This window comes from Triturus cristatus, chromosome 4_1 (assembly GCF_964204655.1).
Source record: "Triturus cristatus chromosome 4_1, aTriCri1.1, whole genome shotgun sequence".
NCBI classification, from domain to species: Eukaryota; Metazoa; Chordata; class Amphibia; order Caudata; family Salamandridae; genus Triturus; species Triturus cristatus.
In genome coordinates, this window is record NC_140585.1 from 329,794,050 (window position 1) to 329,812,935 (window position 18,886).

The window sequence follows — 18,886 nt, forward strand, 5'->3', positions numbered from 1 at the left end:
CTTCAGCCTAAAGGTCCATTAAATTGCCTCTGAGGCGATACCTTCTGTAATTTTCTTACAAACTACACATTCATTCACAGAGTGTGAGGATGGTAACTATACCAAGCATACAGTATGTAGGTCAGAATCACCCTTCTTCCTCCCACAGGAGGGGCACTTCACTAAAAGTAAAGGCATAGAGAAGAAAATTCCCTTTCAGCGGGGTTAATAGAAGATGTAAATGCTCGGCCATGTTAAAAACTGAATAAAGCAAAGCTTGTTTGAACTGCAAGAAAAAGCCCCAATATAGGTTGAAAAACCCATTGAATGTTCTAAGATCATCTCCACATGAGAAGGAAAAACAAGCTCCTGCCGACAGCCAACTGTCAGTACAAGCCAGGATGGGATATAGAAGCTACTGGCTCTGTAGAGTGATAGTGATTATACATAGAAGCCTACTTTTTTCCTTTGGTTTCAACTATAACCATTTGAGCATAGGGTTTTCTCTGGGCAAAAGCTTGACGATCGGGGGCTGAACTGCCATCTTATGTGTTAAAAATAAAGACTATAGAAAACATTAGCCTGTTTAGGCTTTGGAGGTTGTCAATGCATTTTATAATTATATCGCTACCATTAACTGCACAATCTTTGTATTGATTCTAAGCATCCCGCGATACCCAAACACAGGCGGGAATATTATGCATCTATGAATCCCCTCCCATTCCTTCCATGCTGTCCCCTCCCCTTGCTCCCTCCTCCTGTCCTTCTCATAACACCTCATTTGCTCTCAATCATTCCATTATGTCCCATCCCTTGCTCCTTCCTCATTAACACACCCTTTTGCAAGTAGAGACCCGTCCCCTGCCAAAGAGGCTGGGTGGGCCGGGCCCGAGGAAGGGGTGATGGGGGATGAGTGTAAGAAAGTGGCTCTGTATATACTGCCCCAAAGTAAGGTTCAGTGTGCACAGACTCCACAGTCCCCAGAGGTTTGGCAGAGGCTAAAGTTAGATATAACCTTACTCTCTAAAGTGGTAGCTTGGTCGAGCAGTAAGGCAGTATCAGAGGACAGTGTAAAGCATTTGTTGTACACACTCAGTCAGCAAATGGTCTCACACACTCAATAACTGAACTCTAGGCCAATTGTTTTGTATATACAAATATATAGTAGTTTTATTTTAGAACCACAAGTAGGTATTAAAATACTTTCTCAGAATGAAATGCTCTAGTTGAGAACTTTCAATAAGCAATAGACTTTTAAATGCAATAGTTACAGTTGTTGCAATAGGCAACACAATTCAAACACAATTATGACATTGAGCTCAATGGGAATTTTTAAGTAAATGCAATTTCAATTAGTTTACGTATGATTTTCTTACTCAGGGTTGGATCCTGGATTGAGCCCTGGTACATTTCCTGTAAACAGTTGAAAGAAATCGTTTTTGTGACACTGGCGATTTTTAAGGAATATTTGTATGTTTCAAAAATCGACAGAATTTCTGGCAAAAAACAGGCAATGTTATCCTATGGAGGAAAGTCAAGTTATTGGTAAGTACAGTTGTAATTACTTTTTAGGGTCAGTGCTGGGCACCAAGATCCAGCACTCGGATCTCTCCTGATAATAGGTGAGTAATTTTGTTTTCGTTGATCGGGCGATTTTTTGTGAATATTTAAAAGTTTCAAAACTTGACACTTAGAAGAATTTCCAAGTGAAACCAGTCAATGTTACCCTATGAAGAAAATGTAGGTTATCGGCTTTCAGGTAAGTACTCGACTGGCAGAGTAAAGGTTCTGGGCACAGGCTCAGGGGTCTCCCAGGGTCAGGTAGGTACAGTTGTTACACCCTCAGCGACACAGGGGCAGCCGGGTGCAGAGAGAGTCAGGCCCAATGTTAGCCTATGGCGGGCAGGGGGCCTTTGGTTGGTGGCTGCTAGCAGGCAGGCAGGCCATGCGGCTGTGGAAGCTGGACTCCTGGTCACTCACACAGGGCAAGTGGGGAAGTAAGATAGGATAGATGTTGCACTTCCAGGGGCACTCGGGCGCTCAATGTATGTCAGTTGAGAAGCTGCAAGATGAACAAAGGCTGCAAGCTCGAGGACGAAGTTTCTTCAGGTGCGGCCACCCCTTCGAGAGGTAAGTTGGGAAGCTGTAGGTTAGGTGGGCACCCAGGAGCTGGGCACAGGGGGCCGCAGGGCGCCAGGTGCAGGGGTGTGTCTTCGCGTCGGGAACTCTTACCCTCTGCTGGTCGCACTTGGAGAGGTACCTGGTTGTGAGGTTGCAGGCGTCGTCAGGAGTGTCGAGGAGGGTCCTTGGGTGCTGGATTCTTGGTCACAGTCGCCGGGGGGACGTCCTCGTGGTCTTTGTTCACTCAGGCACAGGCCGGGATCGGCAGGTGCAGAGTGTGCTGGATTTGCGGTTCCTGGCTGGCACCAGGGGTTGTTGAGCAGGACCACTGCTCGTGGGAGTCCCAGTCTTGGTAGATGAGCAAGGCAGTCAGGTCCTCTGGGGTTTGAGGTTGCTGACCACTGGAGACGCCGGGAATTAGCAAGAACAGGTTCGAGGGTCGACAGGCCTGTAGGGCTGAGGCCAAGTCATTTGGTGTCATCCTCGTTAGCAGCTGCACGGCAGGTCTTCTTTCTTTCTTCTTGTTCTTTCTTGTTTTGGATTCGGGATCTGAGGAAGGAAGGTTTAGGGTGCCCCTAAATACTAAATTTAGGGGTGTTACAGGTAGGTAGAGGTCAGGGACCAATGGGTCCCTTCCCTGGGGTGGGTATACCCCTTAGCCTGCCACTCTTCAGTGGGAGGGGAGCAGGAGCCTAGCCCTGATTGGGTAGGGATCCCCATGCTCAAGATGGCGAGAGCCCGGAGTTGTGCTTCACCTCGCCTCCCCCACCTAAGGGGTGGGGTTGGCAGAGGCTGGCACACCCCCTTTCCTCACTTAGGTTTTCCCACCGATCTTCCTGCCAGAGTCGGGGTCAGAACCGGTGGGGGCCAGTTGCGGAGTACAGCAAGTGGCCTGGAGAAGCTCACAAAGGCGGCATGCCTTTAAAGCTTCCCCCCCCCCCCCCAACCTGGGGGAGGAGACCTAGCACCTCACCCAGGTTGTGCATTGTTGCAGACCCCCGAGAGCGGGCGGATGGCTCTCTACCCAAGGGTCCAGCAAAATGTCTCCTGGGTGGCAGCCTAGGCAGCCTCTCAGGCAGGATGCTGGTTGTTGGTTAAGTTCAGGGGGCATCTCTAAGATGCCCTCTGTCGTGCATCTTACATTAAATTCCACACAGGCATCAGTGTGGGTTTAATGTGCTGAGAAATTTGATACCAAACTTCTCAGTCTTCAGTGAAGCCATCATGGTGCTGTGGAGTTTGTGATGACGACCTCCCAGCACCATATGCTCTTAATGGCAGCACTGCACTTACAATGCCCAGGAATGGACCTGGGTACTGTAGGGGTACAGGGCTCATGCACCTGTACCCACACCACTGGCATAGTGCACCCAGCTAGAGGGGTGACTGAGGTATGCCAGGGCAGTGTGTTTGTGGGCATGGCACACTCTCTGTTTTGTTCTGCACCAAGACACTCAGCCTGCAAAGGCAGTGTGTGTGTGTCAGGGTACAGGGCCTCTAAGGGTGGCACAATAAGTGCTGCAGCCCTTAGGGGCCTTCTCTGGTCACAGTGCCCTGGGTACCTACGGTACCATTTACCAGGGGCTGACATGTGGCCAGAGATGCCAATTGGGTTTAGGCGTCAATGCAGTTTAAGGGAAGGAACACACGCCCTGGGCACCTGATTGGCAGGAGCCCAGGGCACACTCAGTCAAAGTACATCAGCAATTCAGCAAAAAGTGGGGGATACCAAGCAAGAAAGATGGCACTTTCTCACAATGAGGGGAAGGGAAGGGATAAAAAAAATGATCTAAAAAAAAAAAAAAAAAAACTTACCTTGACGGCGCTGTCTTCCACCACATCGCGCTCTTCCTAGTTCTGGGCACAGGCTCCCAGAATGCACCGGGGCCAATCCTGACGCTGCAGTAATGCAGCGTCAGGTTTGGCCTGAGCGCCTGCAACTTGCGCTTCCAGGCAGACTGGGAGCCTGTGCCTGCTCTGTCCAGCCACAGCAATGCAGCTGGGGCTGGAGACAGCTTCACTGCACATGAGTTCTTTGGCCGGCCTGAGACGGCCGGCCAAACACCTCATGTGCAGTCAAGAGAGTGCCCCACTCCCCCACCAGCAGTCATTCCATGGACCCACCCCCAAAACTCATCAGAGTCCTGGGGGTGGGTCCAAGGGAATAAAATAAAACGACAATAAAGGTGCTTTAAAACCTATTTTATTACCGTTTTATGTGCTTGGGGGGTGGGGGGGAGCAGCGCTCCTTCGCTTCAATGGAGAAGACGCTGCTGCCTTTTCCTCTCCTATCATCCTTGTCTCAGCATTTACTCTATATTCTACCACACCTTGCACCCCTTTTCTTGCACCTCTCCAATTTCTCTCTATCCTAGTCATCATTTAACTCCCTATCTTGCCCACTCACCCTTTCCTCACTTTCTCTCTTTCCATGCTGTTCCCACACTGCTTGTTCCTCCTCACATTCGGTCTCATTCCTCACCGTCTATAACCATCAGCTCTCTCCACCCCCACATCCTACCGTACCACATCTTAGATACCTAGATTCTTAGATCTTTCCTCAAACCTAGGTACAGAGCTCCTTCCAAACTGAAATCAGCCAATCCATAAGATATAAACTACCATCAAACTGTCAAACATTTGGTTTTCTCCTCTAGCACCCTCGATTTGCTCTTTCACTTATTCTATCTTTCAATTTTCACTTAAATGCGTCTCCATTCCTGTAAATATGCCATGGTACCAATACCTTCTTTCATGCAGCTACAGTCTCATCTTCCAGCAGACTTTTCTTGAAAATCCTTGAGTGCCTGTTTTATTCAACAGTTTCCCCGCTATGTACCCTCTGATAACCTACTCCATCAGCCATGCTCACCACTCCACTAGGACAGCCCTCAGTTGTCATCCTCACTCATCATGACAACAACTTTCAATTCTTATCCTTCTTTACTTACCTGCTGCATTCAGTACAGTGGTTCACATGTTCCTACTCAAATTGCTGGCCTACCTTGATATTGCACGACCGCTTAAATCTCTGCCTAATACTCTAATCATTCACTCTCAAATCTGTTAGCGCCACAAATAGTCAATGTCCACTTCACTGCATGTGGTTGTACAAAAATGTATGTCCTTGGTTCCCTGCTAGTCTCGCTTTGTCCCGTTACCCTGGGTGAGATCATCTCCTCACACTTTTTTTTTCATTTACATGTCAATGACACCCAAATCCTCTTCTAATGCCTTTCAATCACCCCTCAACTACAAACCTGAATCTCCAACTCTTCAGCCTCCTCCACACGTTGAACCTCAACCTCACACCACCACCTAAAGGTTGCTTGCCTTAGCTAACCCCACAGCCAGCCTAAGCTCATTACTTGGTCGTCAAAGCAATTCACAGCCTGGTCCTACGTAGCTTACCACATTCTCTCCTACTACACCCCAGTTGCATCTCGCAATCCCTCCTCTTAGACACAAATGAGATCTCTGCCAAGCTTCATCTACCCGAAGCACACAAACACCTCTCAGACTGATGCCGCTTTTGTTCATTTGACCAATATGATCATCTCCACTGGAGTACCCACCCACTCACTAGAGTGCATGACTGTTCCCATCCAGCCCACGATCAAGTCCACCTTAAAAAATACATTTCATAAACTAAGAATCCTTCCAGCACAGCTTATTCACGAACACATGCTCCCTTGCATTTGCAGTTTATTCACCTACTAGTGTTTGTCCATGATCAGCAACACAAACTCACACATTCTAATCTGGTCATTCTCTGGATTTTTTTTTTGCACATAATTTCTCTTTCAAATGTTAAGATTATAACATAAATAAACGAACAAAGAAGTGTCCAAAGCTCCTTTATACAGTGTATATAGTACCTGGCCGGATGACATTCCTCTGCCTACTATACACACAGGATGTGACAGAGGGTAGCCTCTTTCAACACTGTGCGTTGCAAATAGCAATAAGATGTAATTGGGGGCCAGATCTGATATTAGCAACATCGTTTTAGGTTTGCTCCCAATTTTGGTGGCACAGATTGGTCAAGGAGGGAAAGTTGTAGGGTTTTCCAAAACACGCATTTCAAATTGAAACACTAATACGTAATTTGGCTAAATTACAGTTCCACGTCTCCCTACAATCTCCAAAAAAGGTTTGCTGAATCAATGTCAATCATTGCATACAAACAGAGGCCACAGCCTTCACTATGCTGAAATCTGTAAAATAAACAGAAACCACGAAAGACATTTTGCACCAAAGTGCAAACATTTGAAACATGTTTAACATGTTAACACCAAAGATGATGGATACTGGGCATAAGGCGAGTATGAAAGGCAAGTTCCGTACAAAGGCATGGTTCATAGACATGGGCAACGGGATCAGAATGGGTAAAGGGCAGGCTTTGTGCAGTACCCGGCTGTCAGTATGGTTACAGGGCAGGGTTGAAGGATTAGACCAGTGCGCTTTCGGGGAAACACAACAGATATGTTGGAACACTAAAACTCACTTAACAAAATACAAAGTCTATAAACAAATGGTATGACACATTTATAGTAAATTGAACCACCACCACAGATTCCAATGCACTGTTCATAACTTCACATGAAATCACAATGACAGGACCAATAGTCAACAGATATCTTACTAGGATTTATTTCATTGCTCAGTGACACAGGTTTAGTGGTCTATACGCCTGTTATGCGAGCTATGTCTGTTTACATCAGGATTAGTACAGACCAACTCATTAAATCAACTTACCAATTAGACTAATGAGGTCGTTGTTTTATGTCTCACCTGAAAAGCGAATAAACACAGGACTTGGTTCTTTTGCTGTTCTTACGTTTCCAAAGCAGGGGAGATGACACGCCATGTGGTTTAAGCACCATCTACAGTATGCACTCAAGATGCCCTACAATCAAGTCAGGCAGGTGACTGGCATAGGTGAGAGGCACTGGATGTCAATTTTTAGAAGATATGCCATGTCAGGTTTTATATTCAGGCCTGTGTTTTGCCTGTGCTTAAGAATCACTTTCAGTTTCAGCTAGCTACCAATTTTCAGAATATCAGTTACTCACCGCAGGAGAACTCAGCAATCCTCTCTATCCCAACACCAGCAGACAGCAATAGTTGCTCTTTAAAATCGGACACCTGAAAAGAACAGAAGCAGAAATCAGACAAAATATCTGAGCTGCAGCCGATTTATTTTGTGCTATGTAGAGAGTAACAGTCTGCTCCAGACAGCTGGAGAAAAAGAAAACCAAAAGAATAAGATACTGACCTTCAGTATGCTCTTTCGAATGACAGTGGGCACTGCAGCAATGGTGGAGGTTAAGGTGGCTGAGGCCTCGACGGTGATGCAAAGAGCAAGCTGAGCAAACGGCCCATGGAGAGGTGGTGAGTGGACGGCACCCCCTGCTCTTGTGGCGTTTCACTGGCCACCCGGATAGCTCTTGCCCCTTCCCCCTCTTCCCCCTATTTCTCATACAAATTAGTCTTTGTGTTAATGGGACCCTTGTGCGGGGAGGGCAGTTGACTGAAGCGGTGAAAGCAGAGACATGTGTGGACAGTGGGCATGCTGCAGGCCTAGCTCTATCGCTATAGGCTTGCTGTTTCATTTTTGTTGTTTATGCTGATTAGGAGGGAGCCATGCCCCCATGGATGTATTCATCACCAGAGGACCTACTGGTCCGGATATGTGTGGAGGGGGCCGCCTGGTGGGTGGAGTGAGACCCAGAGGCGTACGCAGAGGAGTGATGGAATCAGCTGCAGTGCTGGTTACCCCTCCTCCCCCCTTCAGCGTGGGAGACGAGAGGTCCGTCTGGACACTCTGTATGTACTGAAGACACAAGATGGCCTGCTGTGGTGGAAGGGACTGCTTTGAGGACTGAGTTCAGATTATACTGTGGTATGGGCCATTGGAGGTTTCCTGAGCTGTGATCACTTGTCAATGTCACTGCAGGAACCACCCCACATTCTTAAATATTGTCAATGGCATCGGATTGTTGAGGGGAAACAGAGAGAGAGCTTGAAGCAAACCTTGTTACTCCCGAAATAATCTTCGAGGCGATCTACAGCACTTTCACGTCCCTAGAAGACAAGATTGTTAGTGTGCGGACTGCAATCTCCTTCCTAAGCCAAGATCTGAAGAAAGTGACTGGAGCAGAAAAGCAAAACTTCACTGCAGAAGTCACACTCTATCTTTTAAAGGCTGAAGTATACTACCTAATGATAAAGGCATCACAGCTTGAAAAGAAACTGGTGGATACTGAGGGCAGGTCAAGGCGGTACAATCTCCGGCTAGTTGGCATATACCGGAAGGCCTGAAGGGCATGACCTGGAGAAATTCCTGATTAACTGGTTCACATGCTGGATGGTAGACTATAGATCTGCTTTATAACTGAAAGCGCGCATTGCGCATTCACGCCTCGGCTCCCTCCAAGTATGCCGCACCATGATCGCCCACATTCTTAACTACCATGATAGAGATGCTGTGCTTTGTGCTGCAAGGAACGGACAGGATCTAAACATGGACTTTTCCAGAGTAAAAAGTTACTTACCTTTGTCAACGCTCTTTATGGTGGATTCTTCAACTGCAAATTCCTCACCTTTAGTATATGCTCAGGCCCCAGATTGGATCTGGAATATTTTTCAGCAGTGCTCCCAAGTGGCGCTAGTTGGTGCCATGCAGTTCTGTGTGGGTTTCTTTCCACCCCAGCAGTGATGGAGCACAGCTGCATATAAGCACCACCCTGCCTTCAAGCCATCAGCTTCCTGCTTGACCCTTTACATGCCCTTGGAAGCGGAGCACAAATAGGGATATTTTAAAATGGAAAAACAGACCACTCCACAGAATGAGATGGTGGGATAGGAGTGAGGAATCTGTGGTTAGAGTGTCCGCCAGAAGGAGCATTACGAAAGGTAACTAACTTGCTATTCTGATGGATACTTCTAACAGCAGATTCCTCACCTTTGGAATAGATACCAAAGCAGTATGTCCCAAAGGTAGAGGGGGCTCAGACTAAAACGTCATGCAGGACCAAATGGGCAAAATGTCCTTCGCTTTGTGGCCGTCAACACAGTAGTGCTTTATGAACCTATGTACTGAGGCCCACGTTGCAGCCTGACAGATGTCTCAGATCACTACTCGGCATGCCAACTCAGTGGTGTCAGACTTAGGCTTCTTGGAATTGGCTCTCAGGCCTTCCGGAGGATGTTCCCTGGCCAATGCATAGCACATCCAAATGCAGACAACTATCCACCTTGGGAGAGTCCTTTTCTGCAATACCATGTCTTTCTTTGCCCTAGAGAACCCCACAAAAACCTGGCCGTCCACCCAATGGTCTTTGGTGTAATCGCTGTACAAGTTTATATCTCTTTTGGGGTTTGATCAATGGAGCCTCTCCTCTTTCAAAGGGTGAGTTCGCAAAGAACACTAGTGCAATGATTGATTGGCTGATGTGGATAGGAATCACAACTTTTAATAAGAAGGATGCATGTACGGTATTGACAGGTGGTTACTGCCCGGTGGTGACTTCACAAGAGCACTTTACTCCAAACCGACTAGGTTCATGCTTACCAGGCCCACGAAACACGCTGTGCAGCTGTGGCACATAGTCACCAAAGCGTTAGGATGGGCCAACAGGCTCACTATGGCCACCCCTCTCTGGGATGCTGAACAGCTGGGAACATTGGGGCACACAAAAGGTTTTGACAGGTGGGACCTAATAGGTATCTCGCACATTAGAGACCTCTGGGAGAGGGCGGGAGTGATACCCTTCTCAACATTACAGCAGACATACGAAATGGCTGACTCGGAGCGCTTCCGATATGCACAGATTAAACACTCCCTGCAGGCTAATATCCCGTCTGGTACGGTGTTGCCTGAGTCGTCCCCACTCGAGGACCGGCTGCTCGACGGGCATCTACCTGACAAATGTATATCGCTCACATACAAGAAGCTTATTCATAACACCCCCGATCCCCTCACCGCACTACGGGAGAAATGGGTGCGAGATGGCCTCGAAATGGACGAGGACTGGCAGGTGGCAGTCTCGTCGCCAAAGGAAGTGGCCATATCCGCTAAACTTAGACTAGTCCAGCTCAAAATCTAACACAGGGCATACCTCTCAGAGAAGCAATTAATGATGATGGGCAAAAGCGCAGATGGGCATTGTAGGAGACGGTGTGGGATGGAAGGCGGGTTCATGCATATTCTGTGCGAATGCCCGCTGATTCAATGTTACTGGGGGAAAATCTTAAAATGTATGAGCGGGATCTGGGGTGTTCCACTTAGGCCCGAGGCCAAGAGATGCCTATTGAACGTCTGGGAGCCCACAGATCTTGATGTGAAAGGGAGAATATGGGCCACTTTGGGGCAGATGATTGCTAAACGCAACATAGCACAGGCATGGGGGGCCACCGTGCCGCCAAAATTGAAGAAGTGGAAAGAGGACATGGACTGGTGTATGTTGAGAGAGAAAACGGTCTATGTGGCTCAGGGGTGCCCCCAAAAATGGATTGCACTATGGACTAAATGGAATGAGTAACGGGAAGGACTGTGCGAGCCCCCGGATGTCCCTACACCCGAAGAACACTGTATGATATAAAGACCATTGCATGAACTGGTGTGGATGCCCGTAGTAGCGGGGAAATATGTGCCAGCCTTTAGACTGTGTGTAATACTGTGACGTATGAAGCAAATATCTGTAAAGCATGACAGTGTTGCTTAATTTCAATAAACAGATTTATATATAAAAAAAAAAAGAAGGATGCATGATTCCTCAGCACCTTTTTATCCACAAAAATTGTGGTGTAGGGCAATAGCACGGAAAATGCTTGCAGTTCACTCATGCGACGAGCTGACCTAATCGCAATGAGGAAGACAATCTTCAAGGTCAGGAGACGCAGCAAGCAGCTACGTATATGATCAAAAGGACATTCACATGAGGAATGTCAAAGTCAAGTCATGGTTACACTGAGGCATCACAAACGGTTTGTAAGGGAACAGGAGTCAACGTTTTAGTAAACCTCATCACAACAGGTGATTCAAACAGGGATGGTTGGGCCAGGGTAAAGAAATGCCTCTTTTTGTATAATTAATCCCAAGTGTTTTGACTGATGCTGCTGGCTTTTCGACTCAGAGTGCACAGCGGACTGCTTACCAGACCTCAGTATCATGGCCCTAAAATATGTATGTTGAATTGCTCTTACCCAATTGGCATAAGCTAACTTTCCTGTAAGTTCCTAGTATATAGTACTCAGGGCATGTAAGCTAGCGGGTCACCCCAGAGATTGCAGCACTGGTTGTGCCGCCCTGGGTGTGACACAGATAAGGAATATGCTACTTACCAGTATTCAGCTGTTCTTGGCATGTAGAGCTGCAGAGTTGTACACTTAGCATAGATCGCCATCTGGTGTTGGGCCCGGATGTTTGCAGTTTGTTTTTGTTCTTTGGACAGTCTTTGGAAGTCACGAGTTCGGTGACTCCTCCTTCGGTCCGTACTGCGCATGGGCTTCGGCTCCATCCTCAGATTGTTTTTCGCCAACAGGGAAATGATGGAGCGTAGTAATAACAGTGAGAAACCCATGTGTGTTGTATCTAAATAAGATGGACTGGAACGGATACAGGTAGCCGGGGAGGCGGGTGGGTGTGTACAACTCTGCAGCTCTACATGCCAAGAACAGATGCATACTGGTAAGTAGCATATTCCGTTCGAGGCATATGAGCTGCAGATTGTACACTTAGCATAGATTATATAGCAGTACCCAACCTTAGCGGCGACCACCGGTATCCGTTGCAGTGGTTTGAAAAAGTGTCTTTAGTACAGCCTGGCCCACACTAGATTGCTGCTTGGAATGCACATCTACACACAGTAATGTTTTGTGAAGGTGTGCGGTGTTGACCATGTGGCTGCTTTGCAGATGTCATCTAAGGGTATGTTCCCTAGAAAAGCCATAGAAGCCCTAACTTTCTAGTAGAGTGGGCTTTAGGTGGAACAGATAATGTTCTTTTTGCCTTTTGATAGCAAATTTGTATGCACTTTACAATCCACCTAGCTATCCCTGATTTAGAGATGGGGTTGCCTTTATGTGGTGGAGAGAAGGAGACGAACAATTGTTTAGTCTTCCTGAAAGGTTGCGTTCTTTGTATGTAGTATAGCAAAGCCCTCTTAACATCAAGTGTGTGTAAGGCCCTTTCTGCAACAGATTGAGGTTGCGAGAAAAAGACAGGTAATTCCACCGATTGATTGAGATGGAAGGGGGAAATGACCTTGGGCAGAAACTTCGGATTTGTACGAAGTATGACCTTGCTGTGATGTATTTGTAGGAAGGGTTCCTGTATAGTGAACGCTTGTATTTCACCAACCCTTCTAAGGGAAGTGATAGCTACGAGGAAAGCTGTTTTCCAGGTGAGGAACTGTAGCTCACATTTATGCATTGGTTCGAAGGGTGGACCCATTAGCCGTGTAAGAACTACATTTAGATTCCACACAGGGGAAGGTGGTGCCCTGGGAGGAATTACTCGTTTAAGGCCTTCCATAAAGTCTTTAATAGCGGGCACTCTGAACAGTGATAAATGCTGTCTGTTTTGTAGATAAGCAGCAATCGCTGCTAGGTGTAGGCGTATGGATGAATATGCCAGGTTACACCTGTGAAGATGGAGCAGATAGCATATGATGTGCTGTATGGATGCATCTAAAGGGTTGATTGTATTGTTACGGCAGTAAATTACAAATCTTTTCCACTTTGCGGCATAGCATGCTCTAGTGGTAGGACGTCTGGCTTCCATGATAATGTTCATGCAATCAGGGGGAAGGTTAAGGTATCCAAATTCTAAGATTTCAGGAGCCAGATCGCAAGGTTGAGCTGAGCTGGGTCCGGGTGCTTGATTTCTCCATGGTTCTGGGTTAGGAGGCATGGGGACAGGTGCAGTTTTTGATGTGGCACCTCCGATAGCTGTAGTAGTGTGGTGTACCACGGCTGCCTGGCCCATGTTGGGGCTACCAGAATGAGTGTGAGGGAGTGCTGTTGTAGCTTCCTTACCACTAATGGAATTAGTGGGAGAGGTGGAAAGGCGTATGCAAATCTGCCTGACCAGTTCATCCATATCGCATTGCCTTTGGACAATGGGTGTGGGTATCTGGCGGCGAGGCTTGGGCATTTTTTGTTTTCGTGGGTGGCGAAGAGGTCTATCTGAGGATGCCCCCACTTTTGGAAGAATGAGTGAAGAACTTGTGGATGCAGTTCCCATTCGTGTAGTTGTTGCGTTTGTCTGCTGAGCAGATCTGCCATGGTGTTTTGTACGCCTGGAACGTGCTGTGCCAGGAGAAAGATGTTTTGGGGAATTGCCCATCTCCATATGCTCTGGGCTAAGCGGGAGAGCTGGGGAGAGTGTGTCCCCCCCTGTTTTTGGATATAATACATTGCAGTCATGTTGTCTGTGCGAATGAGGACTGCTTTGCCCGAAATCTGTTTTTGAAAAGATTTTAGGGCTAGAAAGATCGCCATGAGCTCCAGATGGTTGATGTGGAGCGATTTTTGCTGTGGCGTCCATAGACCTTGCATGGTGAGGTGTAAGAAGTGCGCTTCCCAGCCGGAGAGCGATGCGTCCGCTGTTAGAATCACCTGAGGAACCGGGTCCAGGAACGGCCGCCCTTTGGAAAGGTTTGTGGTGTTCCACCACTGCAGAGAGTGATGGGTGCGGCCGTCCACCAACACCAGATCCATCAGCTGACCCTGGGCCTGGTTCCACTGTTGTGCTAGGCACTCTTGAAGTGGACGCATGTGGAGTCTTGCATGGGGAACTATGAAAATGCAAGACGCCATCATTCCTATGAGCTTCATAAACACTCTTGCTGGAAGAGAGTGTTGAGGAAGGAATGTTTTGCGCAAGGCTTGTATGCTTGCGATTCTGGCTGAGTTTGGATAGGCAATACCTTTGGAGGTGTCTATAGTGGCCCCGAGATATTGCTTTGTGTGAGATGGTATGAGGTGGGACTTTTGGTAGTTCACCGTGAAGCATAGCTGGTGGAGCAGTTGGATGGTGCTGTTTGTATGTTGCACACATTGGTCGTAGGACGCGGCTTTTATCAGCCAGTCGTCTAAGTAAGGGAAGACGTGAATATGTTGACGTCTGAGGTGTGCTGCTACTACCGCTAGGCATTTGGTAAACACCCGTGGTGCGGTGGTGACCCCGAAGGGGAGAACCGTGAATTGGTAATGCTGACCGTCCACCACGAACCTGAGGTACTTCCTGTGAGAAGGGTGTATTGGAATGTGAAAGTATGCGTCTTTCAGATCCAAGGTAGTGAGAAAGTCTCCCTGACAGAGGAGCGGGAGGACTTGTTGTAGGGTGACCATGTGGAAATGGTCTGAATGTATGTAGGCATTTAGAGGCCGGAGGTCCAGAATGGGCCTCAGGGTCCCGTCTTTCTTTGGTATTAAGAAATACAGAGAGTAGACCCCTAGATTTTGCTGATTGACGGGGACCTGCTCTATAGCGTGTTTTTGGAGGAGGGAGAGCACCTCCTGTTTGAGTAGTGTGGAATGTTCTTGAGACATTGGACGGTGCCTTGGTGGGATATTGGGTGGGGTAGATGTTAGCTCGAGACAGTACCCTGACCGAATAATTTGGGTCACCCATTTGTCCGATGTTATGGACTCCCATGCGTGGATAAAGTTTTGCAGTCTGCCCCCGACCGGAGTGGGATGGTCTGGGGGGAGGGAAGGGGAGTCATTGTGCGGGCGGGGTGGCAGAACAGGTGGTGTTAGTTTTGCCCCTGCCCTTATTGTTGTTGCCTCTGTAACCACCCCTTTGGTAGCCCTTTGAAAAGGTATTTTGAGGAGGGGACTTGTAGGAGGTAGAGGCGCTATCGGTGGAGTAGCCTCTGCCTGTGCTACGAAAGGATGAGCGTCGAAAGGAGCGTTTAGGGGCCTGTGATTGTAGTGCCCCCATAAACTTTGCTGTGTCTGTGTCCTTTTTCATCTTTTCTAACGCTTCGTCCACCTTTGGCCCAAAGAGAGTTTGTTGGTCAAAGGGGTGATTTAGTATGGACGCCTGGACTTCAGGCTTGAACCCTGAGATCCTGAGCCAGGCATGACGACGAAGCAGGACACTAGTATTTATGGCTCTAGAAGCAGTGTCAGCTGCATCGAGGGCACACTTAATGGAGGTGTTAGTAATTAGTTTGCCCTCCTGTATTAGTTCATGAGCTTTGCGTTTGTGTTTTTCGGGTAGGTGCTGCATAAGAGCCTCAAGCTCGTCGTAGTGTGCTCTGTCATAGCGCGCAAGTAGCGCTTGTGTATTTGCAATGCGCCACATGTTTGCAGCTTGGGAGGCGGTGCGTTTGCCAGACGCGTCTAGAAGTTTGGATTCTTTATCTGGCGGTGGGGCTTCTCCTGAGGACTGGGAGTTAGCCCACTTTCTAGCTGTGGACACAACTAGGGAATCTAAGGGAGCAGGGCCCTTAATGTATGCAGGGTCTGTGGGTGCCGCCTTGTACTTTTTTTCTATTCTAGGGTTCAATACCCTGGCCCTGACAGGATCTTTGAACACCTCTGCAGCATGCTTGGTGACACCTTTAAGCATGGGCAAGATAGATGTGGACTTGTCCTGAATGTCAAATGTATCCAGTAGGAAGTCGTCTTCCACTGGTTCACTATGCATTTCCACCCCATGGTAGTATGCTGCTCTCTGCACTAAGTGGTGAAACCCTAAGGAGTCCTCTGGAGGAGACGGCCTGGATGGTTATAGGTCGTCCTGAGGCACATCCGGTATGTCAGGGTTTTGGTAGTCTTCCCATGGGTCTGGGGTCCCCGGTGGAGTGGGGTCCATTGGGGCGTCCGCCGGGTCATAATCTGGATCCCCGTAATCCGGATCTGGGGACGGGGTCGGGGAGTGATGAGGTAAAGGGGGTGGAGGAGGTGGAGGAGGCGGAAGAGGAGGTAGTGGGGAAGGCACTCTGAGAGGAGAAGTAGCAGAGTCCTTCCGCTTGGGTGGTGGAGGAGGAGCCGGAGTGTCAAGGCGTCTTTTCTTGATAATTAAAGTCAATAGCCCAGTCTTTGGATCTTTAAATAGAGTCTTTTGCAAAGGGTCTGGTGTAAACAGATCCAGTGGCGCCGAATCGTCCGCTGGCGCCGATGGTTTCGGAGCCAAGGGCTTCGATGGTTTCTGTGCGCCATGCTTTTTTGGAGCCTCCGGTTTTTTCGGCGTCGAAGGAGTTTTCGGCGCCGGAGCGTCGGTGCCGACAGATTTGTGTTTGTGTTTGGTCGGCACCGAGAGTCCAGGCTTCTGCACCGGTGGCTTCGGAGTCGAGCTGGGTATCACTTTCTTCGGTGCCGGATGGTGTTTTTCGGCACCAGGCGTCGGCTGGCTCGAGCCCGAGCTGCCGTGAGACTTTTGAGGCTTCGACACCGGGCCCGAAGGTGGAGTGATAGAAGCTGTGTGCTTGGTTTTACCCAGGCCTGCAGGCGAGGGTGTAACCAGAGTCTCTTTGGTTTTGGGCGCGGGGGTGGGAGGGGGTACAGTACTCACGACCCGCTGCGCCGGTGTGATGTCCTCCACGTCGGAGTCGTCGGCCTCGGAAGCCCTGACAACGTCGTCCTCCTGCTCGGTGTGTAGTTGCCCCGAAGCTTTGGCGTCGTCTCCGAAGATGTCCGGTGGAGCTGCGGTAGATGAGTGCGCCATGGTGCGTCGAGCTTTTCGATCCCGGATGGTCTTTTTTGATCGAAAAGACTTACAGGCGGGGCAGTCTCTGGCCTCGTGTTCTGGAGAGAGGCAAAGGTTACACACCTGATGGAGGTCGGTGTGGGGAAATTTAGACCCACATTTTGGGCACTTTTTGAACGGAGTCCTTTCCATCGGCCGGGACCGGAGTCGAGGAGGGCCCGAAGGCCGGTGCCGATGTACGGAATGGAGAAAAGTGCCGCTTCGAGAGATGAAGATATGATGAAGAAACTCGAAGAACGAGGATTTTCCATCGAGGCTGGAACCGTAGAAGTTCGAAGCCCGATGGCGGGAAAAAACAATCTGAGGATGGAGCCGAAGCCCATGCGCAGTACGGACCGAAGGAGGAGTCACCGAACTCGTGACTTCCAAAGACTGTCCAAAGAACAAAAACAAACTGCAAACATCCGGGCCCAACACCAGATGGCGATCTATGCTAAGTGTACAATCTGCAGCTCATATGCCTCGAACAACTAGTCTCCCAGTCCTCCGCTGCAGACTGGAGGAGCAGTTTTAAACTTCTAGCCCAACTGTCATTTAAAGTAATATGGCAAAGCCAAACCTCCCTATACAGTATATGTAGGTCTCCCCAATAGCAGGTGCAGGGTGCAACATATTTCATGGGCAGAAAATATATTTTACATGTTCTGGCAGTAAAAATGCAAAACTGTTGTTTTCACTGTGGAAAGACTTGGTTGCCCAATTGGCGAGTACAGGGTTATACGCTGACCCTCAGCTGTGCCAAGTCAGGAACAGTGTGATCAAAGTTAATACACCAAGGTATGAAACCACTTGTTACATTAAGCCCGAATTGATATTCAAGTCAAAATCAATATAACTCGTTACGATGTGCAACTTTTTGTAGAGGTGCCACTTTGTTGCCTAAAGCTTTCTGTGACCTTAACGGCTGCACATGATGTTTGTCCCTGAGAGAGCTTTCTGCCCTCCTGGGGAAACATGCTAATGGCTCTGTGAAAAGGAAACAATGGATAGTGGCATGGGAGAGAGGTATTACATCTCTGTTGCAAGAAGCCATACAGGTGTTAGCCTAAAAGGTGAGCTTCAAAGGGAACCTTTGAAGGGTAAATAGGCAACACTTGGGAGAAGGGCTGCTCTGTTGTTTAGACAAACAGGCTGGCACTAGGGACAGGGAAGGAGAAACCAGCTGTCAAACCGGAGAGGGGTTCTGCCATGTCGTAAGTGGACAGAATGGTGCATCCTGGCGTAGCCACACTTTGGAGGAAGTGGTTATCAGGAGGGATGAAACATGGTAGCCCATTGGCTATCAACCGCATTCTACCCTGTGAGCATTTTCTGAGCACAAAAAGGACAACCACAGCACACAGAATTCAGATCTCAACTGAATTGGAAGAAGGACTGGAGAAGGACTGCCCTGCTGCACCAAGGACCAGTTGAAGATAGGCTGCACCAACATGCACTGCACCTTCTGAACCTAGTGACTAGCAAAGGAGAAGGGACTATGCCAGCTGTGTCCTGCTCGTGGAGAAGTCATCTCTGGAGCCCCACTGAAGCAAGAGACTTCAAGGGTCAGTTGGCTGACCTCCTGTTTGAAACCCAAGGCCCCATCAGCTGACGAAGACTACTTGGGCACGTTGGTAGCCCAGATCTTCGCATTGCTGCCAACTGCCGCCATGCAGTTCTGCTATAGATAAGCTATCTTTCAAGCGTTCCAAAGTGAGTTTGCCTTCTCTCCAAAAGGTGAGATCCATAAAAAGACATATCCTTAAGAGACGCCTGGACATTTCCAGAAAATCCCATTGTTCTCATCCAGGCAGGCCTGAGAAGGATAACGCTTGTACCTACTGCCCTGCTAATTCAGCCCATAGTTTACCAGCCTGTGCAGATGACATACTTCGCTGCTTCCTGCCCATCATCAATGACCTGGCCAAAGAGGCCCTAAGGTCCACAGGGATATTTGGCAAGATCCCAAAGGGCATGAATATATCAGCCAAAAAAATGCATTTATCAACACCAGGCTGGAAGAAGAAAACATGCATTTTCTTTTGGATTCTCTATCCGGGGAGTTAGTTGGTAATTAAT

General features: G+C 48.4%; 1 protein-coding gene across 4 annotated transcripts in view; it reads right to left on the reverse strand.

Moving 5' to 3' along the window:
- Window positions 1–18,886, reverse strand: part of DDX11 (DEAD/H-box helicase 11) — a 652,402-nt gene that overhangs the window by 242,037 nt on the left and 391,479 nt on the right. For all 4 annotated transcript variants that reach the window (XM_085652300.1, XM_085652298.1, XM_085652299.1 and 1 more), the window contains exon 19: window positions 7,176–7,248. In XM_085652300.1, coding sequence (XP_085508426.1) covers window positions 7,176–7,248 — 73 coding nt within the window. The remainder of the gene's footprint in view (window positions 1–7,175; window positions 7,249–18,886) is intronic.